General features: G+C 42.0%; 1 protein-coding gene across 1 annotated transcript in view; it reads left to right on the plus strand.

Annotated features, from left to right (window-relative positions):
• Positions 1–19633, plus strand: part of LOC145213019 (uncharacterized) — a 55907-nt gene extending 36274 nt beyond the window's left edge. The window contains exons 65-113 of the mRNA XM_080081263.1: positions 5–209; positions 746–896; positions 1176–1389; positions 1602–1801; positions 2043–2244; positions 2601–2698; positions 2779–2827; positions 2912–3083; positions 3364–3518; positions 3636–3792; positions 4012–4175; positions 4459–4698; positions 4983–5174; positions 5266–5366; positions 5437–6592; positions 6660–6755; positions 6835–7022; positions 7276–7452; positions 7703–7903; positions 8178–8451; positions 8564–8660; positions 8757–8878; positions 9035–9156; positions 9237–9381; positions 9622–9813; positions 10209–10388; positions 10566–10687; positions 10808–11024; positions 11227–11367; positions 11698–11769; positions 11944–12157; positions 12257–12459; positions 12702–12839; positions 12914–13110; positions 13315–13476; positions 13550–13723; positions 13854–14011; positions 14079–14777; positions 14913–15090; positions 15167–15265; positions 15335–16549; positions 16645–16759; positions 16818–16972; positions 17049–17184; positions 17323–17567; positions 17767–17920; positions 18118–18306; positions 18764–18921; positions 19334–19633. Coding sequence (XP_079937389.1) covers positions 5–209; positions 746–896; positions 1176–1389; positions 1602–1801; positions 2043–2244; positions 2601–2698; positions 2779–2827; positions 2912–3083; positions 3364–3518; positions 3636–3792; positions 4012–4175; positions 4459–4698; positions 4983–5174; positions 5266–5366; positions 5437–6592; positions 6660–6755; positions 6835–7022; positions 7276–7452; positions 7703–7903; positions 8178–8451; positions 8564–8660; positions 8757–8878; positions 9035–9156; positions 9237–9381; positions 9622–9813; positions 10209–10388; positions 10566–10687; positions 10808–11024; positions 11227–11367; positions 11698–11769; positions 11944–12157; positions 12257–12459; positions 12702–12839; positions 12914–13110; positions 13315–13476; positions 13550–13723; positions 13854–14011; positions 14079–14777; positions 14913–15090; positions 15167–15265; positions 15335–16549; positions 16645–16759; positions 16818–16972; positions 17049–17184; positions 17323–17567; positions 17767–17920; positions 18118–18306; positions 18764–18921; positions 19334–19513 — 10571 coding nt within the window. The 3' untranslated portion in view covers positions 19514–19633. The remainder of the gene's footprint in view (positions 1–4; positions 210–745; positions 897–1175; positions 1390–1601; positions 1802–2042; positions 2245–2600; positions 2699–2778; positions 2828–2911; positions 3084–3363; positions 3519–3635; positions 3793–4011; positions 4176–4458; positions 4699–4982; positions 5175–5265; positions 5367–5436; positions 6593–6659; positions 6756–6834; positions 7023–7275; positions 7453–7702; positions 7904–8177; positions 8452–8563; positions 8661–8756; positions 8879–9034; positions 9157–9236; positions 9382–9621; positions 9814–10208; positions 10389–10565; positions 10688–10807; positions 11025–11226; positions 11368–11697; positions 11770–11943; positions 12158–12256; positions 12460–12701; positions 12840–12913; positions 13111–13314; positions 13477–13549; positions 13724–13853; positions 14012–14078; positions 14778–14912; positions 15091–15166; positions 15266–15334; positions 16550–16644; positions 16760–16817; positions 16973–17048; positions 17185–17322; positions 17568–17766; positions 17921–18117; positions 18307–18763; positions 18922–19333) is intronic.
• Positions 19634–20532: the final 899 nt, after the last annotated feature.

Genomic DNA, 20532 nt, shown 5'->3' on the forward strand with positions numbered 1-20532 from the left:
CCAGCTTGCAATCTGACGTGCTACTGCATATACGGCTGTGATCGTGATGAATCGGGTTGTCCTATTATGTCGGATTGTCCATACAAGTGCAGATGTAACAAGGGTTCAACAAAAGTCAGAGGAAGATGCGCTTTCCTTGTTCAATCGAGACGTTGCTTACCTGACTGGACGACAGTAGGCACCACTGAAGAAACCACAGGTAAAAAAAGATTAAAGCTAGATATTAATACTTGCTGGACGTTTTTTTATGAGTTTAGGATAGTAAATTGTGTCATAGGTGTTTGGATTTGTTAAAGCGGATGGAATGCTTTTCAGGAAACAAAGCTTAAATCTAAATTCCTTTGCATGCTATTACTTCTAACAAATTTTGTTTAAATATTACACCATTCTATCATAACTTTCTATGGACAACTGTAACATTGGGTAAAGTTTAGTATTTTATGGTTTTAAAACATAATTATAAGGCAATATTCAATAGGGACCATAGTACGCCAGGCATATTGAAGGTTTTAAACAGAATCAAGCCGGTCTCCCAAGCATTTCCATATGCCAAGGCACAGGCATAGGGATTTAGTAAATTGACTTTCGGCAGATGTGAGTAAGATATTAGTGCCTTTTAGGTTTATTGACCTGGACGTTTTTAAAGTTGACCAATAAATGAGTTGTGCGAACTTAGTCATACAATACAACACACAACAATATAAATTATTTATTAAATAATATTTGCAGCTGTAATAAACGAGACTGCCACGAAACCAACAACTGTTGAACCTGAGCGCACAACTACGATGGTTCCAATCACTATTCCCCCGAATATTTGCCCTGATGAGTGTAACTGCACATTGGGATGTGGCGACGATGGCGACTGTGACCCACTTTGGGGATGCAGCATTGATGTGAGTACTATTTGTTCGTAAGCTAACACCTGACAACGCAACAAATCGACCTTGGTATTATATATACTTTGTGTGGTATTGTAAATTGTTATTGGTTTGTATTCTTGAGGTTTTAAGCCGTTTAGGTTGTATTTTTTACCAATTTAAATATTGTATGAGATGCTTACAGTTTCTTTAGAACAACCAAACAATTGTTTAAACCTAGTTTTTTTCGTAATTTTAACCGTTGATCATGCTATATGCTCTTTAAATACATTTTACCATTCTCCAAACTTTCAGGATTGTTCTTGCGCTGATCCCAACATGGACAGAGCAAATGGTCGATGTGGTGTTTACCCTGATTGTGAGGAGGAGACCACAACGCCACCACCAACCATTTCAACAACCATCTCATCGGAACCATTAACCAGCTCAACCACCGGCGAACCAGTTGTGACCAGCTCTTCGACACCATTGTACAGTTCCTCCGTCGCTACAACCACTGCCCCTCAAGGTAGTTTAATAGATTGGGTAATTTTATCAATTAGCTTAGTGGCTGTAACAATTAACTAATGTAAAATATTCAGAAAGAAAAAAACAAAACCAAAAAATACTCGAATTTTGTTTAACTTTAGCATTGACATCTATTCCAAACAAAACATTATACGCCTTAGTTTGAACAGGTTCATCATCTGGCATACGACTGAACTTTGATTACTTTTTCAGTGTGTCCTGGGGACAAGGTTTTCCATCCGTGCCCCTGCTCCCTCACATGTACTGACCTGGCGAATGGAGTAACTTGCGCCGAACCGGAGTCATCAGAATGCACACCAGCATGTGAATGCCCGGAAGGTAGAGTGGAACATAACGGAGAATGCATTCCACCCACAAGTTGCCCGTGTTACTTCATGGGACAGCAATACAACGTAAGTTGATTCAAGGAAATTGTAATTTCAATTTAGTATCAGTAACATTCAAAAGTTTGGACCGTTCTAGTTCTGGCTACTTTCTATAAGTTATTTATAGCAAAATTGTTTTTCCACAGACCCTTTTTTAGGTGAAGTCTTAGTTCTAATACAACTTAACTTCCAAAGAAGGAACTTTTATTTTAAAACCAAGTAAACTTACGCTTAGATCATTTGACCTAAATGATTGTTCTCCTTGCAGTTTGGTGACAAGGTGCTTGAGTACAGCGAAATTTTCTGTGACGAGTGTTACTGCACTGATGAGGGAATTGTTTGCAATAAAGTTTGCAAGTTGTCAGCGGAAACTTGTCAGGAAGCTGGAGGGACGATCGGCTACGATGAATTCGGATGTTGTAAATGCTCCGGTTCTGGAACTAACGTGGTTACGAGCACCTCGGAGTCAGGTTAGAATTGAAAATAGTCTGTTTACGTTTAATTTTGTGCCCTTAACGATTTGGTTTCGCGGTCAAATTAGCCTGTTTTACCCACAACTTGACTGGTACAGGAATTAGTGTGGTTCAAATTTATAATTTAAGTGCATTGTTGTGTCATTGCTTGCTTGTTATAACTGTTGTCAGTCTTTCTAATTTAAAAAAAAATTAATTGCGGTCAAAGTATACCAACGGTCATCTATATGATCAGACTTAAACTGATGAAATATCGATTTTTACACCCAAAAGATTACATCATTTTTGTATTTGCAAAAGTCAACCCTAGTAAGATGATGTAACCAACCAGTAACTTTTATTTGCATAAAAAGTCACAACAACTTCCGGTCCTCCATCGTCCTCGGAAGAAACCACTCCTTCATCACCAGCAACCACATCTATGTCGTCACAATCTTCGACTACAACCAAAGTAGGTCTATAGTTGATCTATCCAAAACATCGTTAGTCCACCTTGAAAAATTGTGACTAAATAAATTACTTTGTTTTAAGATCCCTGCAACAACAACATTATCTATTACCGCCACCACCACACCAATCGGTAAGACCAGCACGTCCATTATTTAAACATAGAATTTTTGTCATGCTGTTTCAAATTCTGGATTTTTTCACTTTCTACCAACAGTGTGTCAAGCACCTTTGGAGGCAAGCTTCTGTAGTTGCAACCACACTTGCCAAAATCTGGAAAGCACTTGCGACGAGTGTACTTCAGGATGTTTCTGCCCTGAGGGAATGTTCCAAGACGGAATGGAATGTGTTCCGAAATCCGAGTGTCTATGCGTGTATAACGGAACAAGGTAAAACCGACAAAACACATGTCAGTCTATAACTCTAACTGCTCTACATTTACGTGGTAGTTTTTTAATCTTGTAAATGATGTTAAAATCCTGAATGTATTTTGAACACTGAAGACGGAAACTTGAACTAGTCATTGAAATCATTACGTTTTAAAACGAGGCAAAAAAACGTCTTGTAATATGCAACCGATATGTATGTGTGCTCAGCGGTTTGCAGCGTTGTGCGTTGGGTATTTAACATTTGCTTACATATTTAGTAGCAGTATGTTGCACTTTTTAGATACCCCAGTGGTGGTGTTTGGACTATAGAGTCCACATGCAAGTCTTGTAGTTGCGAAGAAGGTTCTGTGGAGTGCACCTCCAACTGCAAACTGACTTGTCTCTCCAATCAAGCTCTTGTTCAACCGAAAGACGGCTGCTGCTATTGCAGACAAGGTAAAGAAATTTTCATCATGGTAATGGTGGTTAAAAATAACAGATATTTATTCTCTTGGGCTAACGCTGAGTCATGTCCAAAGAAAGTTCAGTGATTCTAAGCATGTTTTGTTGCAGTTGAGACTACAACTGAACCAGTAGAAACAAGCACATCATCTGCCACAACCACCAGCCCACCATTCATGACCTCCACCACCTCATCAGAAACCAGTAGCACTGGTGTAACTGAAACCAGCACTGAAACACCATGCATCGGTTGTGTAGCCTCGGGAAGGTATGGAAAAATATTACTGCACCAATTAAGACGTCGCTTGTTCGTTTAGAAATGTTGTAAACCGTTACCATAAAACAGGTGCAACAACAACTTACTACTCTTTGTACCTACAAGAAGGATTTTAAATTTAACTATGTTTAGGGTTCAAACTTTTGTTCAACAATATAGCCATCTTAAATATTTTGTTTACATGGTCTTTTATATGTGTATTTTGAATAGCTGTCAAGCAGTCGGTGCTTCATGGCAGACCAACCCATGTGAGACTTGCTCATGCACCAGCGAGCTGGGAAGCGTAGAATGCTTTGTGCAGATGTGCGCTGTGGAAGAGTGTGAGGATGGTTTCCATCTTATTAGCGTGGAAGGAAAATGCTGCCCTGTTTGTGGTAGGTTTTACTCTTGTTTAATATTTGAACTACCACATTTGTCAAACCAATGTTGAACTTCATACTGTCTTCAATAACGAACATTAGGGCTTGCATATTTTGTTTAATATTCATTCTACAAAGAGGTTTGATACAAGATTTACATCTCTAACTCAAAACAGACTACTATTTTTATTCTTGAACACAATTATTACTTGGTCATTTGGCCAAGGGTTCAGTGATGTATAAAATCTCAAACAATTGCCCAACTGGTGGTTTTAAAACAAAATCTTTGTATATTTAGATAAGACTTGCCCTGGCGAGTTCCAGTGCAACGAAACGTCATGTATTCCACTGCGATGGGCTTGTGACGGAACAATTGATTGCATCAACGGACGCGACGAGTATGATTGTCCTGAAACTACGACTACCGCCGTCCCAACCGTTTCCACCACCACCAGTGCCATGGTAACCACTACGACCACCAGCTCCAGTGGTGTGACCATAACAACAACCCTACCTCCAGTATCAACTCCAGCACCAGGTGAAAACAATTGTATTTATTTCGTAGAATTTCTATGTCGATTTGGCCATGATAGATGATCTGGTTTGCCATATAATTCCAATAGTGCTAGACATTTGTTTAGAATAGATTCCACTTGCACCAGTTAATCCAGGTACTGCATTGCATTGACATGTTTGTCGGGGTTGACAGTAGAAAACACATTTTATGGTACTTCGATATGGTTGCTTCAGATGGTGACATTTAGTAGTTAACTTTAGATTCTATTTAAATAAAGAAACTGATGTCATTTTTTTTATTTGTAGTTTGTGCACCACCCTCCCAGGAGGCAAACTGTTCCAGCTGTCGAACCAGAGTTTGTGCAAGTTTCGGTGAAATGTGTTACGCCAATGAGGTTATTGAAGGCACAAATACCTGCTGCGAGTGTGATGAGAACACTCTGTTCAATGGCATAAAATGTGTGGAACCTTCTGAATGCTCGTGCTTGGATAGCGACGGTACGTCAGTTTCCAACAGCTATTACAGTTATGTGTTTAATGGTTCTTGTCCATAATTGACTGTTTTCTTTTTTTAAATGGTCTTTATTAGGTGGAGTAAGACTCCCAAATCAGAAATGGAGTGTTGGACAATGTGCTGAATGTATTTGCTTTAACAACAAGGCACGATGTGCAATCAGGGTGGATTGTACGGTGAGAATACTTTTGAACAGTTCGTACGCGTTTTTGAAACGAATACAAATCGACAAATTTTTATTTACAGGAAACCACAACATCACCCATTCAAACAACAACTATCGGAGGACCAGTTTCCACAACAAGTACAGCTGGACCAGAAACAACAACAACTGTTGGTGGACCAGTTTCCACAACAAGTGCAGCTGGACCTGAAACCACAACAACTGTTGGTGGACCAGTTTCAACAACAAGTGCGGCTGGACCAGAAACCACAACCACTGTTGGTGGACCAGTTTCTACAACAAGTGCAGCTGGACCAGAAACCACAACAACTGTTGGTGGACCAGTTTCCACAAGTGCAGCTGGACCTGAAACCACAACAACTGTTGGTGGACCAGTTTCCACAACAAGTGCAGCTGGACCTGAAACCACAACAACTGTTGGTGGACCAGTTTCCACAACAAGTGCTGGTGGACCTGAAACCACAACAACTGTTGGTGGACCAGTTTCCACAACAAGTGCTGGTGGACCTGAAACCACAACCACTGTTGGTGGACCAGTTTCCACAACAAGTGCAGGTGGACCTGAAACCACAACCACTGTTGGTGGACCAGTTTCCACAACAAGTGCAGCTGGACCTGAAGCCACAACAACTATTGGAGGACCAATTTCCACAACAAGTGAAGCCGGACCAGAAACTACGACTACGATCGGTGGGCCAATTTCAACTACAAGTGGTCCTAAGGCAGTTTCCACAACAAGTGCGGCTGGACCAGAAACCACAACCACTGTTGGTGGACCAGTTTCCACAACAAGTGCAGCTGGACCAGAAACCACAACCACTGTTGGTGGACCAGTTTCCACAACAAGTGCGGCTGGACCTGAAACCACAACAACTGTTGGTGGACCAGTTTCCACAACAAGTGCAGCTGGACCTGACACCACAACAACTGTCGGTGGACCAGTTTCCACAACAAGTGCAGCTGGACCTGAAACCACAACCACTGTTGGTGGACCAGTTTCCACAACAAGTGCAGCTGGACCTGAAACCACAACAACTGTTGGTGGACCAGTTTCCACAACAAGTGCAGCTGGACCAGAAACAACAACAACTGTTGGTGGACCAGTTTCCACAACAAGTGCAGCTGGACCAGAAACCACAACAACTGTTGGTGGACCAGTTTCCACAACAAGTGCAGCTGGACCTGAAACCACAACAACTGTTGGCGGACCAGTGACTGGTAAGAAATTGACGCTTGGCATGTATTAAATTAGAGATCACTTGCTTTGACCCCATTGTTTGTACAGAAACTACTGTGTCGTCCATAGTAACGGGCAGTCCAAGTCCTACATCAACTTCTGGAATTATGACTAGCACCTCAGGTGTAGAAACAACTACCGAACGTAAGTTTCTATATTCATTTTGCGATAGTCTCAAGTCGCTCAAATTGTCGTTTACCTAACTCATATTGCCTTTTCACAGTTGTCTGCAATGAGCCCTTCCTACCAACCGCATGTGGATGTATGAAAACATGCGAAAATCCGAACAGTTGTGAGAACGAGTGTCAAATGACATGTGTGTGTCCAGAGGGTCAAGTGATGAACAATGGGACTTGTATTGCCCCAGAAGCATGTCCGTGTTACAGAAGCGAAGATGAAAAGATATACAAGGTGATTACGATTTGCCGACAGGAGTTAAGAACATAATTTGCTTGGCATACTTATCTTCCAACATAATAAATGACTTTGCACATCGATAAATGGTTATACCTGGTTTCAAAATAGATTGACATATTTCGACGTATGTGTTGTGATTAAATTTATTCTCAAAAAAACTTGGCGCATGGCCTTCGGACTAATTTTCGGAACGAAGAATGGTCTAAGCAAGACTTGTATAACGTCTTGTAATTACTTGTTGCAACAGTTTGGTGACATAGTGGAGCAAGATCAATGTACGAGTTGCATGTGCACAGCAGAAGGATTCGAATGCACAAAATCGTGTAACGTGAAATGTACGTCCAGTCAGCAGCTCGTTGACATACCTGGACAATGTTGCTACTGCGCTGAACTCCAATGTGAACACAATGGGACTTTTTACGAGGTAAGTAATTAAACTTGGGAAACATACGTACCTACATGGATTTCATTCTTAATCATCATGCCTTACTAGCACATTTTCTGCGAAGTATTACCTCTGCAACGCTTAATAAGGCCCAAAAGATAGGCGTAAAGTCACAACTTAATGATCCGAAATCACCTTTCTTTCAATTAGCCGCAATTGCCTGCCTGCCTGTCTGTTTAATCTATCATCCACGATTTGACTTACCATACATTGGTCGGTATTTTTTAAGATGGATCAAATCTGGAACAGTGGTGAATGCTCAATGTGCAAGTGTGATGCTAATGGTGTGGCGAGTTGTGGAGAGCATTGCAGCCTTACATGTGATGAAGGTTTCGAATTAGTGAACCATGACGCTGATGATGACGTATGCTGCAGTTGCAGACCGACTACCAAAGAAGTTTGCGAACAGCCAATCGGCGTTTTCCGAAAGGTTTGTATATTTTACTTCGGTTTACCACTTGGTTTAATATCCATTTTAAACATCCTAAGCGATTATTATAAAACTAATTAGTGACTGAATCTGATGCATAACGCGTATGGTCAAAATGTGGTTCTGTTTAACCCTGCAATGGTTGATGTTCGTGTTACTGTAGCTGTACAATTAATGGTTGAAGAAAGTTTATCAAACTTTTTACAAATCTGGACACAGACGCGAACATATAAAACAAACATATTCTGTAAATTGGTTGCCGGTTTTATCTTAGGTCGGTGAATCTTGGAACGAGGGGCTTTGCTCAAGCTGTACATGCACAAGCGCTGGCAACGTTGCTTGTCTGGTTGTTGCCTGTGCCGCTTGTCCGGCGGGAACAGTCGCATATAGTGTTGAGGGAAAATGCTGCCCTGAGTGCCTTACCACCGAAACCACAACAACCACACCTTTATCGGCAACAACAACCAGTTCAGGAATGGTTTCCACCACATCTGGTGTAATAGGCACCACTTCTACTGGACCAGTTACACAGACGACCAGTGGCGAAGGTAACTTTTGTGTGCAAAATATTCGTTTTAACCTAATGATTACTCATATATTAGTGTGACGAAACCAACCGGGACCACACAAACTTGCTGACTTTTATTGGTATATTTTTAGTTGTGACCACCACGCCAGTTTCATCCACCACCATGGTACCATGCGGTAGTGATATGGTCAAATGCGACGGGGAGAGGTGCATTCCCATCGCCTGGACGTAAGTAGACATGTTAATGCGTCAAATTAACGAACATGTGTATGACTAATCATACTAAAATATACATACCTTCACAATGTATACCCATTACTACAGTTGCGACGGAAAACATGACTGCCAGGACGGAAGTGACGAATACGATTGTCCTGAGACTACAACCATTATTCCATCGACTCCACCGACTGGGTGTCTTTACGATGGAAAGCTCTATGAACCAGGTAAAAAGAAACTAATAAACATTCGACATAAATCAATCTTTTACCGATTTTTGGACGATTAGGATAACATGTTGTTAGGTTTAGTTTTTGTGTAAAGGGCGACTTGGCAATCCCAATAAAATGTGAAGTTTAATTGTAAAATGTATATTTGCTCAGGTACTAAGATCGATGAAGGACAATCTGATAACCATTGCTGGGAGGTTTACTGCGACGAAAATGGTCAGACACTGTTTGGTGACGACTTCAATTGCGGAACTACAACTCCTGTCTACACCACGGTACCTATCCCACATTTCTTCCAACAAAAATAAATTAAACGTTGCAGATGCTTGTGAGTTTAATGTTTATTTTCTAACAGACAACTGAACCCCCAACCACTACTATTCCTCCGCCAGTCTGTGCATTTGAGTGCAGCAAGGACGAGTGCTTGCCGGATGAGAGCATGGTGTGTGATGGAAAAGTGCAGTGCAGTAATGGTCGGGACGAATCTGGTTGTGTTCCAGGTAGGCACTTACGACCATTTTTTAACTTCTGTATTGTTTGGATTATAACACTTGACACCAAAAAATGGTCAAAATTTTCCCGCAGTTTCGGAATGGTGGTTTTGTTTCAATGGGGCTTCTTGCTTTTCGCCCTTTAAGTTTATTTACCACAGAAACAATGTAATCACATTGTATATTGTATTCAATTGCACCATCAGATTTTCCCAGTAAGAGTGAATGCTAATGGCGTTTATTTTTCAGTGTGTGGATGCCTGTGCGAATCTGACTGCGACGGACAACCCTTGGCATCGTGCGATGACGTCACCAAGTGCTCCGAAGACCGCTCTTGTGTTTGTCCACCTGGAACTTACTGGCATACAGGCTTACTGGTCTGCATCAAGGCAACTGCCGATTACTGCCCTTGTGAGATGGATGGAAAGAAGATGGGCAACTGTAAGATGTTGTTTGTTTGTTTCAATAGTTTTTATCGTGAAAATCTTGGAAAAATCTACCAACATAAGAGCTGTCTAAACGTTTGCTATACCGACAAGTGACGCAAAGAGCACTGGCAAAAAATTAGAGAAAATGCTGATCGTTGGGTTTGGATAAGGTTACTGATAAATTTGACATAAAAATTGACTCAGAAAATTTGTTCCTAACCTTTCCTGTCTAACCGCTAACTATATAATAACTGTGCTCTTTACACCCTCGTTTGTTTTTTAGCGAACTTTGTTTAATGTAAGTCATATGACCCCATCCTGAATCCATTGTGATTTTACTTTAACCCAGCATTGCTGACGAAGTTTTTCACCAAAACCCCGGTATTGCAATTATTTTGTTTTGTGTAGCATGGAACATCAAACCATCATGGATGACACAAACCATGTACATGCCCGGTGAGGTTTGGACCAATCAGATGGACGAAAAACTTCCAGAATCGACCAACGAGGAAGGAGAAGTCTCAAGTATTGACGGTAGTCTGGCTGTGGACGAAAACAGCAACACTTTCTGGGACGTCAACCCGGCAGGTCAGTTGGTTTACCGAACAATTTCCAGACCTAAAAGTTATAGGTAGCAGTAGTGTTTAATGTAGGAGATGTCCCCGGAAATAAACCCGTAATTTTTAGTCCAGTTAGCTGCACAAAGTATGGGTTTATCTATTTCCATTGTCCAATATAGTTACAATTGTCGAATTATTTTGTTAGGTGACGTTTTCAACCGGGACATGGAGTTTGACCTTGGCTATCTGTATCACGTCATTCGTCTACGTGTCGACTGTCGATTGGCAGACACAATGGACCATGTCGAAAACGGTCTTCAGCTCTTGGTATGAGACTTGATCCATTAGCTTAGCTGTAGCATAAACATTGAAATCCTAAGAGTAAGCCCCTTGCAGCACAACATCGTATTGTAACAACCTACTCATACCAGCCCTTGTTCATTTTAGGCTTTGGAGAAGCAGCCTTACGGTGCATTTAAATGGGTTGAAGTGGCTGTGCTCGGATGCAAAGCCAGTGCAGACTTCGTGCCGGAAATTAGCGAACCATTCCAGAGCACAGCTCGAGTCTTCCGCCTTCACATCGACGGAACACAAATACCGAAAGACGACTCACCTGTCGTGAAACGAAAACCCCAGATCAGCGAAATATCTTTCCTTATTGACGGTAAGCAACACTTTTTTTATTTTTGCTTTCCTAGCAAACTTTTAATAAAGCAACTGCATGTATTTTTTCCCATTCACATTGAAATTGTCACACGAAATAAATTTATCTCCAAAATTTTATAAATTTTAATTGGTTACAAACTTCTCTTAATAGCATGTCCGAGTTTTTGGAGAATATTTTATACAAATCGCATTTTTTTCAGAGCCAACTGTTTGGCCCGAGGGCGACTGTCTTTCCTGCAACTGCAGTTCAGATGGTTCGAACCAGGTCTGCACGGTGACATGTAACCTTACCCCGGAAATCTGTGCACAAGAAGATAAGATGCTCAAACAGGGAACTTCAGGTATATTTAACATAGAAGTAACACTTCTGCAGAGGTTTTTGCTTGATCGAAATGGTGTTTTTTTACATGTAAGAAAACTTTCCCAGTTGTTACATACTTTGATTAGTTCGGCATTGTATTATTTACGCCACTAAACAACTTAGATATTTCTTTAAAAATGTTTTAGAATCAATTTTAAACAATAAAAAAACGTAGTTGACTGCTGCCCAATCTTATCAGTGTACTGGAGTAATGTCTTAAGGCAATAACAATACATAAGTACATGGAATCACACAGTTGCTTGAAACTGGCAATTAAGTTTCAGTGTATAGAAATGTCTTTTGTGTCCAGACCAATGCTGTGCTTGCGTGAAAGTCTCGGAAACAACTACAACTCCTGTTGCCACTACAACTACTACAGAAGGTACGTCTACTACAACCAACATAGTGTTGTACCTCAAATACTACACTTGCAAGTCTTGAATATATATGTAAATAAAATAAATTGTACAAGAATATGCAGCAAAAGTTGTACAGTCAAAGTAATGATCAAAGTGTAATGCGATTTGCATAAATTTATTTGGTTTCAATTTACAAGGTGTTGCTCAAACGTCTACCTCGTCTGAATCTGTAACCACCACAATTGGTAACACCGAGTCTACTACGTCGACCGCGGCGTTCACAACCACCACCAGCGGCAGTGTTGAGACCACAACGACGACACCCACAGTTTGTCCTGACTCTTGTCTCTGTTTGTCGGACTGTGATGGTTCAACCGATGGTTGTTCTGCAATGCCCGAATGCACAATGTCGTAAGTTGCTTCAGATTTTTTTTATTATTGGTCCATAAGATAATCGCATAGGATTGCAACCAATATGGTTACTTGCAACTAAATTGTGTTGTCTTGCAGATGCGTTTGCCCAAACAGTGCACAGAATTCATACGACCGTGCCAACTGGAGATGTATTCTGTCGCCGCCCGCTATTTTGTGTCCAGGTGTTACTACCACTACACTGAAGTCCATTGACACCACTACTTCCACACCAGCCGCCACGACCACCACTCTATCAGAAACAACTACCACCCAGGCACCGATTTCCTCCACTGCCACACGTATGTTTATAGGATCTCGGCCCCTTTGCCTACAAATTAAATTTTTTGACCTGTTTGAAATGTGTATAAATACAAGGCCTGCTAGGAAACGAGGTCGCATGGCTTTACATTCGACAAGACATGATGGTTTGGTGGTAAAAATATTGGCCTCGGCTGTTTGTGGCTTTAAACAACAATGTTGCCGACAAACAGACTGGTCAAGCATTTTATGTCATTTTAAAATGTTTTATTTTTACTTCCAGCCTGTGACCAAACCTGTGTCCACAACCTGACTTGTGAGGAAATGCGCGAGTTCAACCCACTTGAGGTACCAGCATTTGCCGCAGAAGCTAATCCATTTGTGTGTTCGGAATGTCCGTGTCCATCTGGATCCACCAGAGGTAAACGGAAAATCAGCATGGTTCACTTTCATTGTAGCTAATGTGACATTCAAATTAACGAACCATTATTTTAGACGAAGCATGGGAAACAGGAATGTGCTTGCATTATCCCGAATTGTGTGAGGGCTGCGTATACCAAGGTGTAACCTACCCAGTGGACACCAAGTTTGCACAGGGCACTTGTGAAGAGTGTCAATGCGTGATGGTTGAAGGGGAACCAGTCACTCAGTGTTATGAGAACTGCAACCTAAGATCGTACGACTGCTCAAACGTAAGTTGATTGTGAAAGAAAACGCGTTTGTTTTGACCAGTGTTGTTACGTCTGTGTTTTGATTGCAGTGCAGTTAGTTAATAGATTTAGATTTTCCCAACATTTCATTTGTTTCGTTTATTACATTTTAAACTTTTCATCACGCACGGAATATTTGTTTCCTATAAAATTAATGTCGTGTAAATATATCTCTCCTGCTTGCAGAAGGGGATGAGACTGGTTGAGGGCGATGGGGTTTGTTGCCACTGTGAAGCAATTCCTACAACCACAACCATTCCGCAAACGACCACCACTGTAGGATCAACCACACCATCTGGTCCACTATGTCCCGAACACTGCATGCGCAATGTAACTTGCGAACAGCAGGTCCGTGTAGTTTTGTACCTCGAACAATCCATGGCGCTGTAAAAGTACAAGTAGTTTCATTCTTCATTTTTAGAACGAGTACTCTGCGGATGACTCGACGCCGCCATTCGAATTGGATGAATCGTGCGGTGAATGCGCTTGCCCTGTTGGAAGTGTAGAAGACTCGACCTTCTGGAACACCAGCTTGTGTTTGGTGTTTGAAACACCATGCGATAAACCATGCCGTGTTGGTGATATGGTTTACGGGGTAAGTGTTTTGGCGTGGTTTAAACGATATTGGAGAAAACCATTGAAAGCTCTACCATTAAGATGTCTTTTCAAACTAGCATTATTAGAAAATATGACACTACTATTTCAGTGAATTTATTTTCATCCAGGTGAATGAAACTTACACTCGGGGAGATTGTGAGGCTTGTGTTTGCTACTACGAGGATGGTCTATTTAAAGAGACATGTGTACCATACTGCGCCATCACCGAACAGGAATGTGCCGCGGAAAACAAAATTCTTCTGAATACAGACGATGTTTGCTGCAAGTACGTAGTTTCATAACACGATGTGTTTTAGGTTACTGTAAAGTAACAAAGCTTTTATTTTGTTTAGGTGCATAACAGAGACTATAATAACAACAACAACCACCTCATCATCATCTGGTTCTGTTACCACATCTACAGCAATGAGTGAACCAACCACGACACAATCTGGTGCGCTTACAACCACGACTGGAATGGCTGGAGAGACAACCACAACACCATCTACGGGGGTTACAACCACAACAGGAAAGGGCGGAGAAACAACCACACTATCTGTGGGAGTTACAACCACCACCGAAATGGGCGGAGAAAAAACCACGACTGGAATGGGCGGAGAAACAACCACACTATCAGTAGGAGTTACAACGACAACAGGAATGGCTGGTGAGACAACCACAACACCATCTATGGGGGTTACAACTACAACGGAAAATGCCGGTGAAGCAACCACTACTGGAATGACTGGAGAAACAACCACCACCGGAATGGCTGGTGAGACAACCACAACACCATCAATGGGAGTTACAACCACAATAGGAATGGGCGGAGAAACAACCACAACACCAGCTGCAGGAGTAACAACCACTACAGTAATGGGTGAGGAAACAACCACATCAGCTGGTACAATGAGTACGACCAATGTGGTCCAAACCACAACTACCATTGTTGAGTGTCCTGACGAATGCCTATGTGAACTTGGATGCAATGGAGAACAAGATGCCTGTTCTTCAATGGAGGGTTGTAATGCTTTCTGTCAGTGCTCTGACAGGTGAGTGAATATTTCAAAGGCACAATTAAATACTTTAAGTATTTTTAGTATTTTTAAAAAATAACATCCTAACGCTCTCCGGCGGTTACTTGTTGGGATTGTTTCTGTAATACTGTATGACACTTTTCTTTGCAGTTCGGCTATACATGTCAACGGAAGATGCGCCGTGGCACCTCCAAGTGAGAAATGTGCGGTTGTTACAACAACCACCGGACCACAGCCACCGACAACAACAAGCAACGAGGTTGTCACAACTACAACTTCACTCGGAACCACTACACCATCCGAACCAACAACAACTCCATTCTGCATTGTGCGTAAATTGATTCGTAGTTTTGATAGGATATACTTAAGTATGTATTTTTTAAGTTTATATTTTACTGTTATAGGATGGAACAGTCGTGGTACAGGAAAGTTCTTGTCAAATTTGTACATGCGTAAGCAACAAGTTTATTTGCGAAACCGTGTGCACACTTACATGTAACAAGGTAACATATTCTCATCTTCAAATGTATCTTTTGTTACATTAATCCAACCATATATTCTGGTTTGTTTAGGGAATGGAATTGGTTCGTTTGCCAGAAACTTGTTGCTACTGCCGAGCCCAAATCACCACAACCACTAAATCATCTACTGCTGTTACAACTACAACCGGAACAAGTGGCGAAACAACCACCACTGGAATGGGCGGTGTGACAACCACCACTGGAATGGCTGGCGAAACAACCACAACTGGAATGGGCGGTGTGACAACCACCACTGGCATGGCTGGCGAAACAACCACCACTGGAATGGCTGGCGAAACAACCACAACTGGAATGGGCGGTGTGACAACCACCACTGGAATGGCTGGCGAAACAACCACCACTGGAATGGGCGGTGTGACAACCACCACTGGCATGGCTGGCGAAACAACCACCACTGGAATGGGCGGTGTGACAACCACCACTGGAATGGCTGGCGAAACAACCACAACTGGAATGGGCGGTGTGACAACCACCACTGGAATGGACGGTGTGACAACCACCACTGGAATGGCTGGCGAAACAACCACAACTGGAATGGGTGGCGTGACAACCACCACAGGAATGGGCGGTGTGACAACCACCACTGGAATGGCTGGCGAGACCACCACCACCGGAATGGGTGGCGAAACAACCACTACTGGAATGGGTGGGGTGACAACCACCACTGGAATGGCTGGCGAAACAACCACCACCGGAATAGGCGGTGTGACAACCACCACTGGAATGGCTGGTGAGACAACCACCACTGGAAAGTCTGGCGAAACAACCACTACTGGAATGACTGGCGAAACAACCACAACTGGAATGGGTGGCGAAACAACCACTACTGGAATGGGTGGGGTGACAACCACCACTGGAATGGGTGGCGAAACAACCACCACCGGAATAGGCGGTGTGACAACCACTACTGAAATGGGTGGTGAGACAACCACCACTGGAAAGTCTGGCGAAACAACCACCACTGGTAAGTCTGGCGAAACAACCACTACTGGAATAGCTGGCGAAACAACCACCACTGGAAAGTCTGGCGAAACAACCACCACTGGAATGGCTGGCGAGACAACCACCACTGAAATGGCTGGCCAAACAACCACCACTGGAATGGGCGGTGTGACAACCACCACTGGAATGGCTGGCGAGACAACCACCACTGGAACGGCTGGCGAAACGACCACCACTGGAACGGCTGGCGAAACAACCACTACTGGAATGGGTGGTGAGACAACAACAACACCATCTGTTGCTGTAACGTCAACAGGTCCAAGTGTAAGCACAACAACTGAGGTATGGTTTGCTGTTGGCCCAAAATGCGCAGTAAGTAATGTTAAACAATTTTCTAGGTTGAAAAAACGACAACCACGACGGTAGTAATGACGACCGCCGAAGTCAACGAAACCTGTTCTTGGGATTGCAGGTGTTTTGTGACTTGCGAGAACCAAAAAATTCTTGGCCAAGGTGAATTTGTTTGTAAATTATTTTTGAACACTGGTAGTTTAACATTGTTATTTTGTAGATGAGCTTCCGTCTCGCTGTGGAAATGAAGCTGTTGCTGAATGCGACCTATGCGCTTGCGAGGCCGGTTACATCAAGGATCCGAAAACACGCAAATGCATTCAGTACGAAGGTGACTGCGACAGAACCTGTATTTACAACGGAAGATCCTTTAAGGTCGGCGTCTTTTCTATTCAGTTATGGTTTAAAATATACTCGATGATGGTTATGGACATTTGTTTGTGTTTCGCAGGAAGGTGAAAAATACTGGAAGGGTGACTGCATGTACTGTCAATGCCTTGATGGTCAGGAACATTGCGAGAGCGACAAGTGCAGACTGACACAAGAATCGTGCGACGAACTTGGTCAAAGATTTATCGAAATCCCCGGTAATTATACAAATTTAACGGAAAAAGGACCTATTTTGACTTAAATTAATGAATATCCTATTCTGTCTTGAGTGTAAGTATGATTTGCAGTGGCAAACTGTGTACAAAAAACATCATACAATATTGTATTCTCCTTAGGTACTTGCTGCTTCTGCGCGCCGTACAACGTTACATTCACCACAACAGTGCCATCTACCAGTGGTGTTGTCACAACCAAATCGACGTATGTGGCCACATCAAGTACCAGTGCAGCTCAAACTGAAAGCACCACCTCCGCCGGTCAAGAAACCACCGAACCATCTTCTCCTGCAAGCTCAACCACACCAGAAACAACACCCGCATCCAACTGTATTTATGAAGGCATTGACTACAACCGACCCGCTGTAAGTTACAACCAAACTAAAACCATACCTAGTAACTAATGGTGTATTATACCAGGGTTCCTAATCGTTTTTTTGCTCCATTTTGAATACGTACCGCCCATTCCTGTATATATATATTTATTTAAACCATGCAGACCATACAAAAATGGATCAGAACACTGACCGGCGATTTTTCATGTACCCACTTATTTATTTTCAGCCCAACAATGTATGGGAATCGGAATGTGAGGTTTGTCGGTGTGAGAACAACACTGCCGATTGCATGAAGGTCTGTCGACTTACACAGGAAACGTGTGCAGAGGGAGAAGTTCTTCAGGATGCGATCGGCGAATGCTGCAAATGCGTGCCGCAAGGTAACTTCCTTCGAATATTATAACGTAATGCAAAGTATAATGTGAAATAGTTGCATATCAAACTCTAAGCGTATCACTGTTTATAAACTAATCCCCACTATCAATTGTTTTTCGTTCAATTGCAACAAATGCCTTACCATTTAGGTGTGTCCTAAAAACACCAAGTACATGCGTTTCCTAATTCATTTTGTTTTCAGTTTGCGAATACGAGGGCGAATTTAAGAAGTACGGCGATTCGTGGTCGGTTGATGCTTGTGTCGAATGTACATGCGTTGATGCTGCTACTGGTGTGCGATGCACCAATGTTAGAGACACCTGTAATACGGAATGTAATCTTGAGACGCATGAGCTGCAGTATGCAGAAGGCGAATGCTGCCCAACATGTGGTGAGTAAAACCTTGATGATAATTTAAGACTATTTTTCCAAAGTTGGGCAATTTGTATGCTTAGAGTATAAAACAGTACTTTTACATAAGTCTGCTCTATTCCAGGATTTAAAATGACTTGCGTTTTGTGTGAATGTAATTTTAGCAAACTTGGTGGTGTGGCAAACTGGCTGCATTTAAGTGGTTGTGTTGGCTCGTTCAAAATCACGTTTCCTTTTGTCTTTGCATGAACAAAAAAATCCTTTCTGAATATTTGCCATTACATGTTTTCCGATTTATCACAAAAATCCATTCATTTGTATACAACATAAATTCAAACCGTAGCCGTTTCTTATGAAAACCGTGGGTAATCGCACAATCCGGTTAATTGCATGAAAGACAGGGCAAATTGGTTATGCGATTAACTGGAATTACCTTAACATGCACAAGTATAACCTATATTATGATAATTTTGTAGTTGAGCGACCAAGACCGGAACCCAGCTGCGCTCCAATGGTGATGAAGAGAACAGTTCGCGTGGGCGATTGCGTCAGTGTAGGTGAAGTGCATCTCACCGCTTGCATGGGTCAGTGCAAGTCGAACGTCACACTTATGGCCGAAGCTCCGTTTATCCAGGTTTGTGCAACATCGTTTTTTATTTATCGCATCAAGCCACACTGCTTCATATGGAAATTAGAACGGAATACACTAAAAAAATGAAAAAACAACAACATAAATTGGTAACTTGATTCTTGGTATTTGGCTGCCGTACACAATTTTTAAGTTACACCATAAAAATGATTTAAAATGATAATTTTACCCGTATTTCAGTCCTAAAAATAGAATTACACCTTCCATTAGTTGTTAGATAAAGATTACTCTATGTTTGGCATCAACTTTTGATTTAGAAAAGCCATTATTGCTATAACGATATCGACAGTTGCTTAATTGAGTAGAATTCATATTTATAAGAAGACTTAAAAAGCTTGTGAACCCTTACATCTGATAAACATATTACAGTATTATCTAACTTAAACAATTTCACCAGACTAACTGTCACTGCTGCAAACCGGCTGACGTCGAACACCGCAACGTCACTCTGGCCTGTCCCGACGGTTCCAGATCTGTTCACGTGATCCCCTACATCGCGTCGTGCGCATGCGCGTACTGCGAATATGACCCTTTGACCTCGTTCCGAAACCAATACGCCCCGGTGGACGAAATCTGAGAGGTCAAGACCGACCGATGACCCCTTGATTGACCAGCGGACTCGATTTTACGACCTTGAATACTGCCCGCGCTGTAGCAGCCTTTGATTAACTTATATTGTAGAATCAGTGTTCTTATATGCCATAGATTTACATTTAATGCTTATAACAAAACATTACACAGAAAACAGGCACTCGCTTGTTTTTACTCTAAATCATATCTAGCCGCTACAGCGTGTCAATTTGTTCTACTTTTTGTAGTTTCCGGTAGCCTTCAATATTTATCCTTATTATCTATTATCCCCTTATTCACCAATGTTCGCGTTGAGTAGCAAAAGACATACATAATTTGCACGTTGTTGTTGTTCCACTGTATAACGTACTGATTTGCTTGCACGACTCGTGTTTCACTTCGCAATTAGTTCCCAAAGTAGCAGAAGAGTTTAAACGTGCATTACCCGCTGTACTTTCGCAAATGGTGACGAACCCCTTTCCGAATATTGACCATGATTCATTCCACTGTACATAGCACTTTTTATTATCGTAGCTCTTGCATTCATAAAAACCATCCATAGCGCTAAACGGGGCGGTGCCCATTAAAAAGAAGGCGTGGTTGGTTCCAAAGACGTTCCATGTTGCAGTATATAGTATTCGTCCCTTTGTATATATTCCCCTGATATATATCCAGGTCTAAAGCTGTCCCAATGCATTTGTGAACTTTTTCATAACACCTCTAATCTATCAAGTGCAATATTCGGTTGATAATGTGTTTTTTGTTGATGTGTTGGCTAACGGACCGCCACTTGTGTTGCGAGGTTTACCATCTCGAAGCGAGCGTGTAATATAAGTTTAGCGCTATGTGTACATGCGGGTTGGTTTTGTTTGTATTTCTAGACAGGAATATTTTGATTAATGCTGCACGGATGTCAGATAGCGGTATGGTAAGGGGCAAATACAAAGCACAAAAAAGCAGAGTTGTAAGTCGGGCCGGTTCGAGTTCGGGCTTAGGTTTCTTCAAAACACGGGCCTGATTCTGGCC

Source organism: Phallusia mammillata, chromosome 2 (assembly GCF_965637545.1).
Source record: "Phallusia mammillata chromosome 2, kaPhaMamm4.hap1.1, whole genome shotgun sequence".
Classification (NCBI taxonomy): domain Eukaryota; kingdom Metazoa; phylum Chordata; class Ascidiacea; order Phlebobranchia; family Ascidiidae; genus Phallusia; species Phallusia mammillata.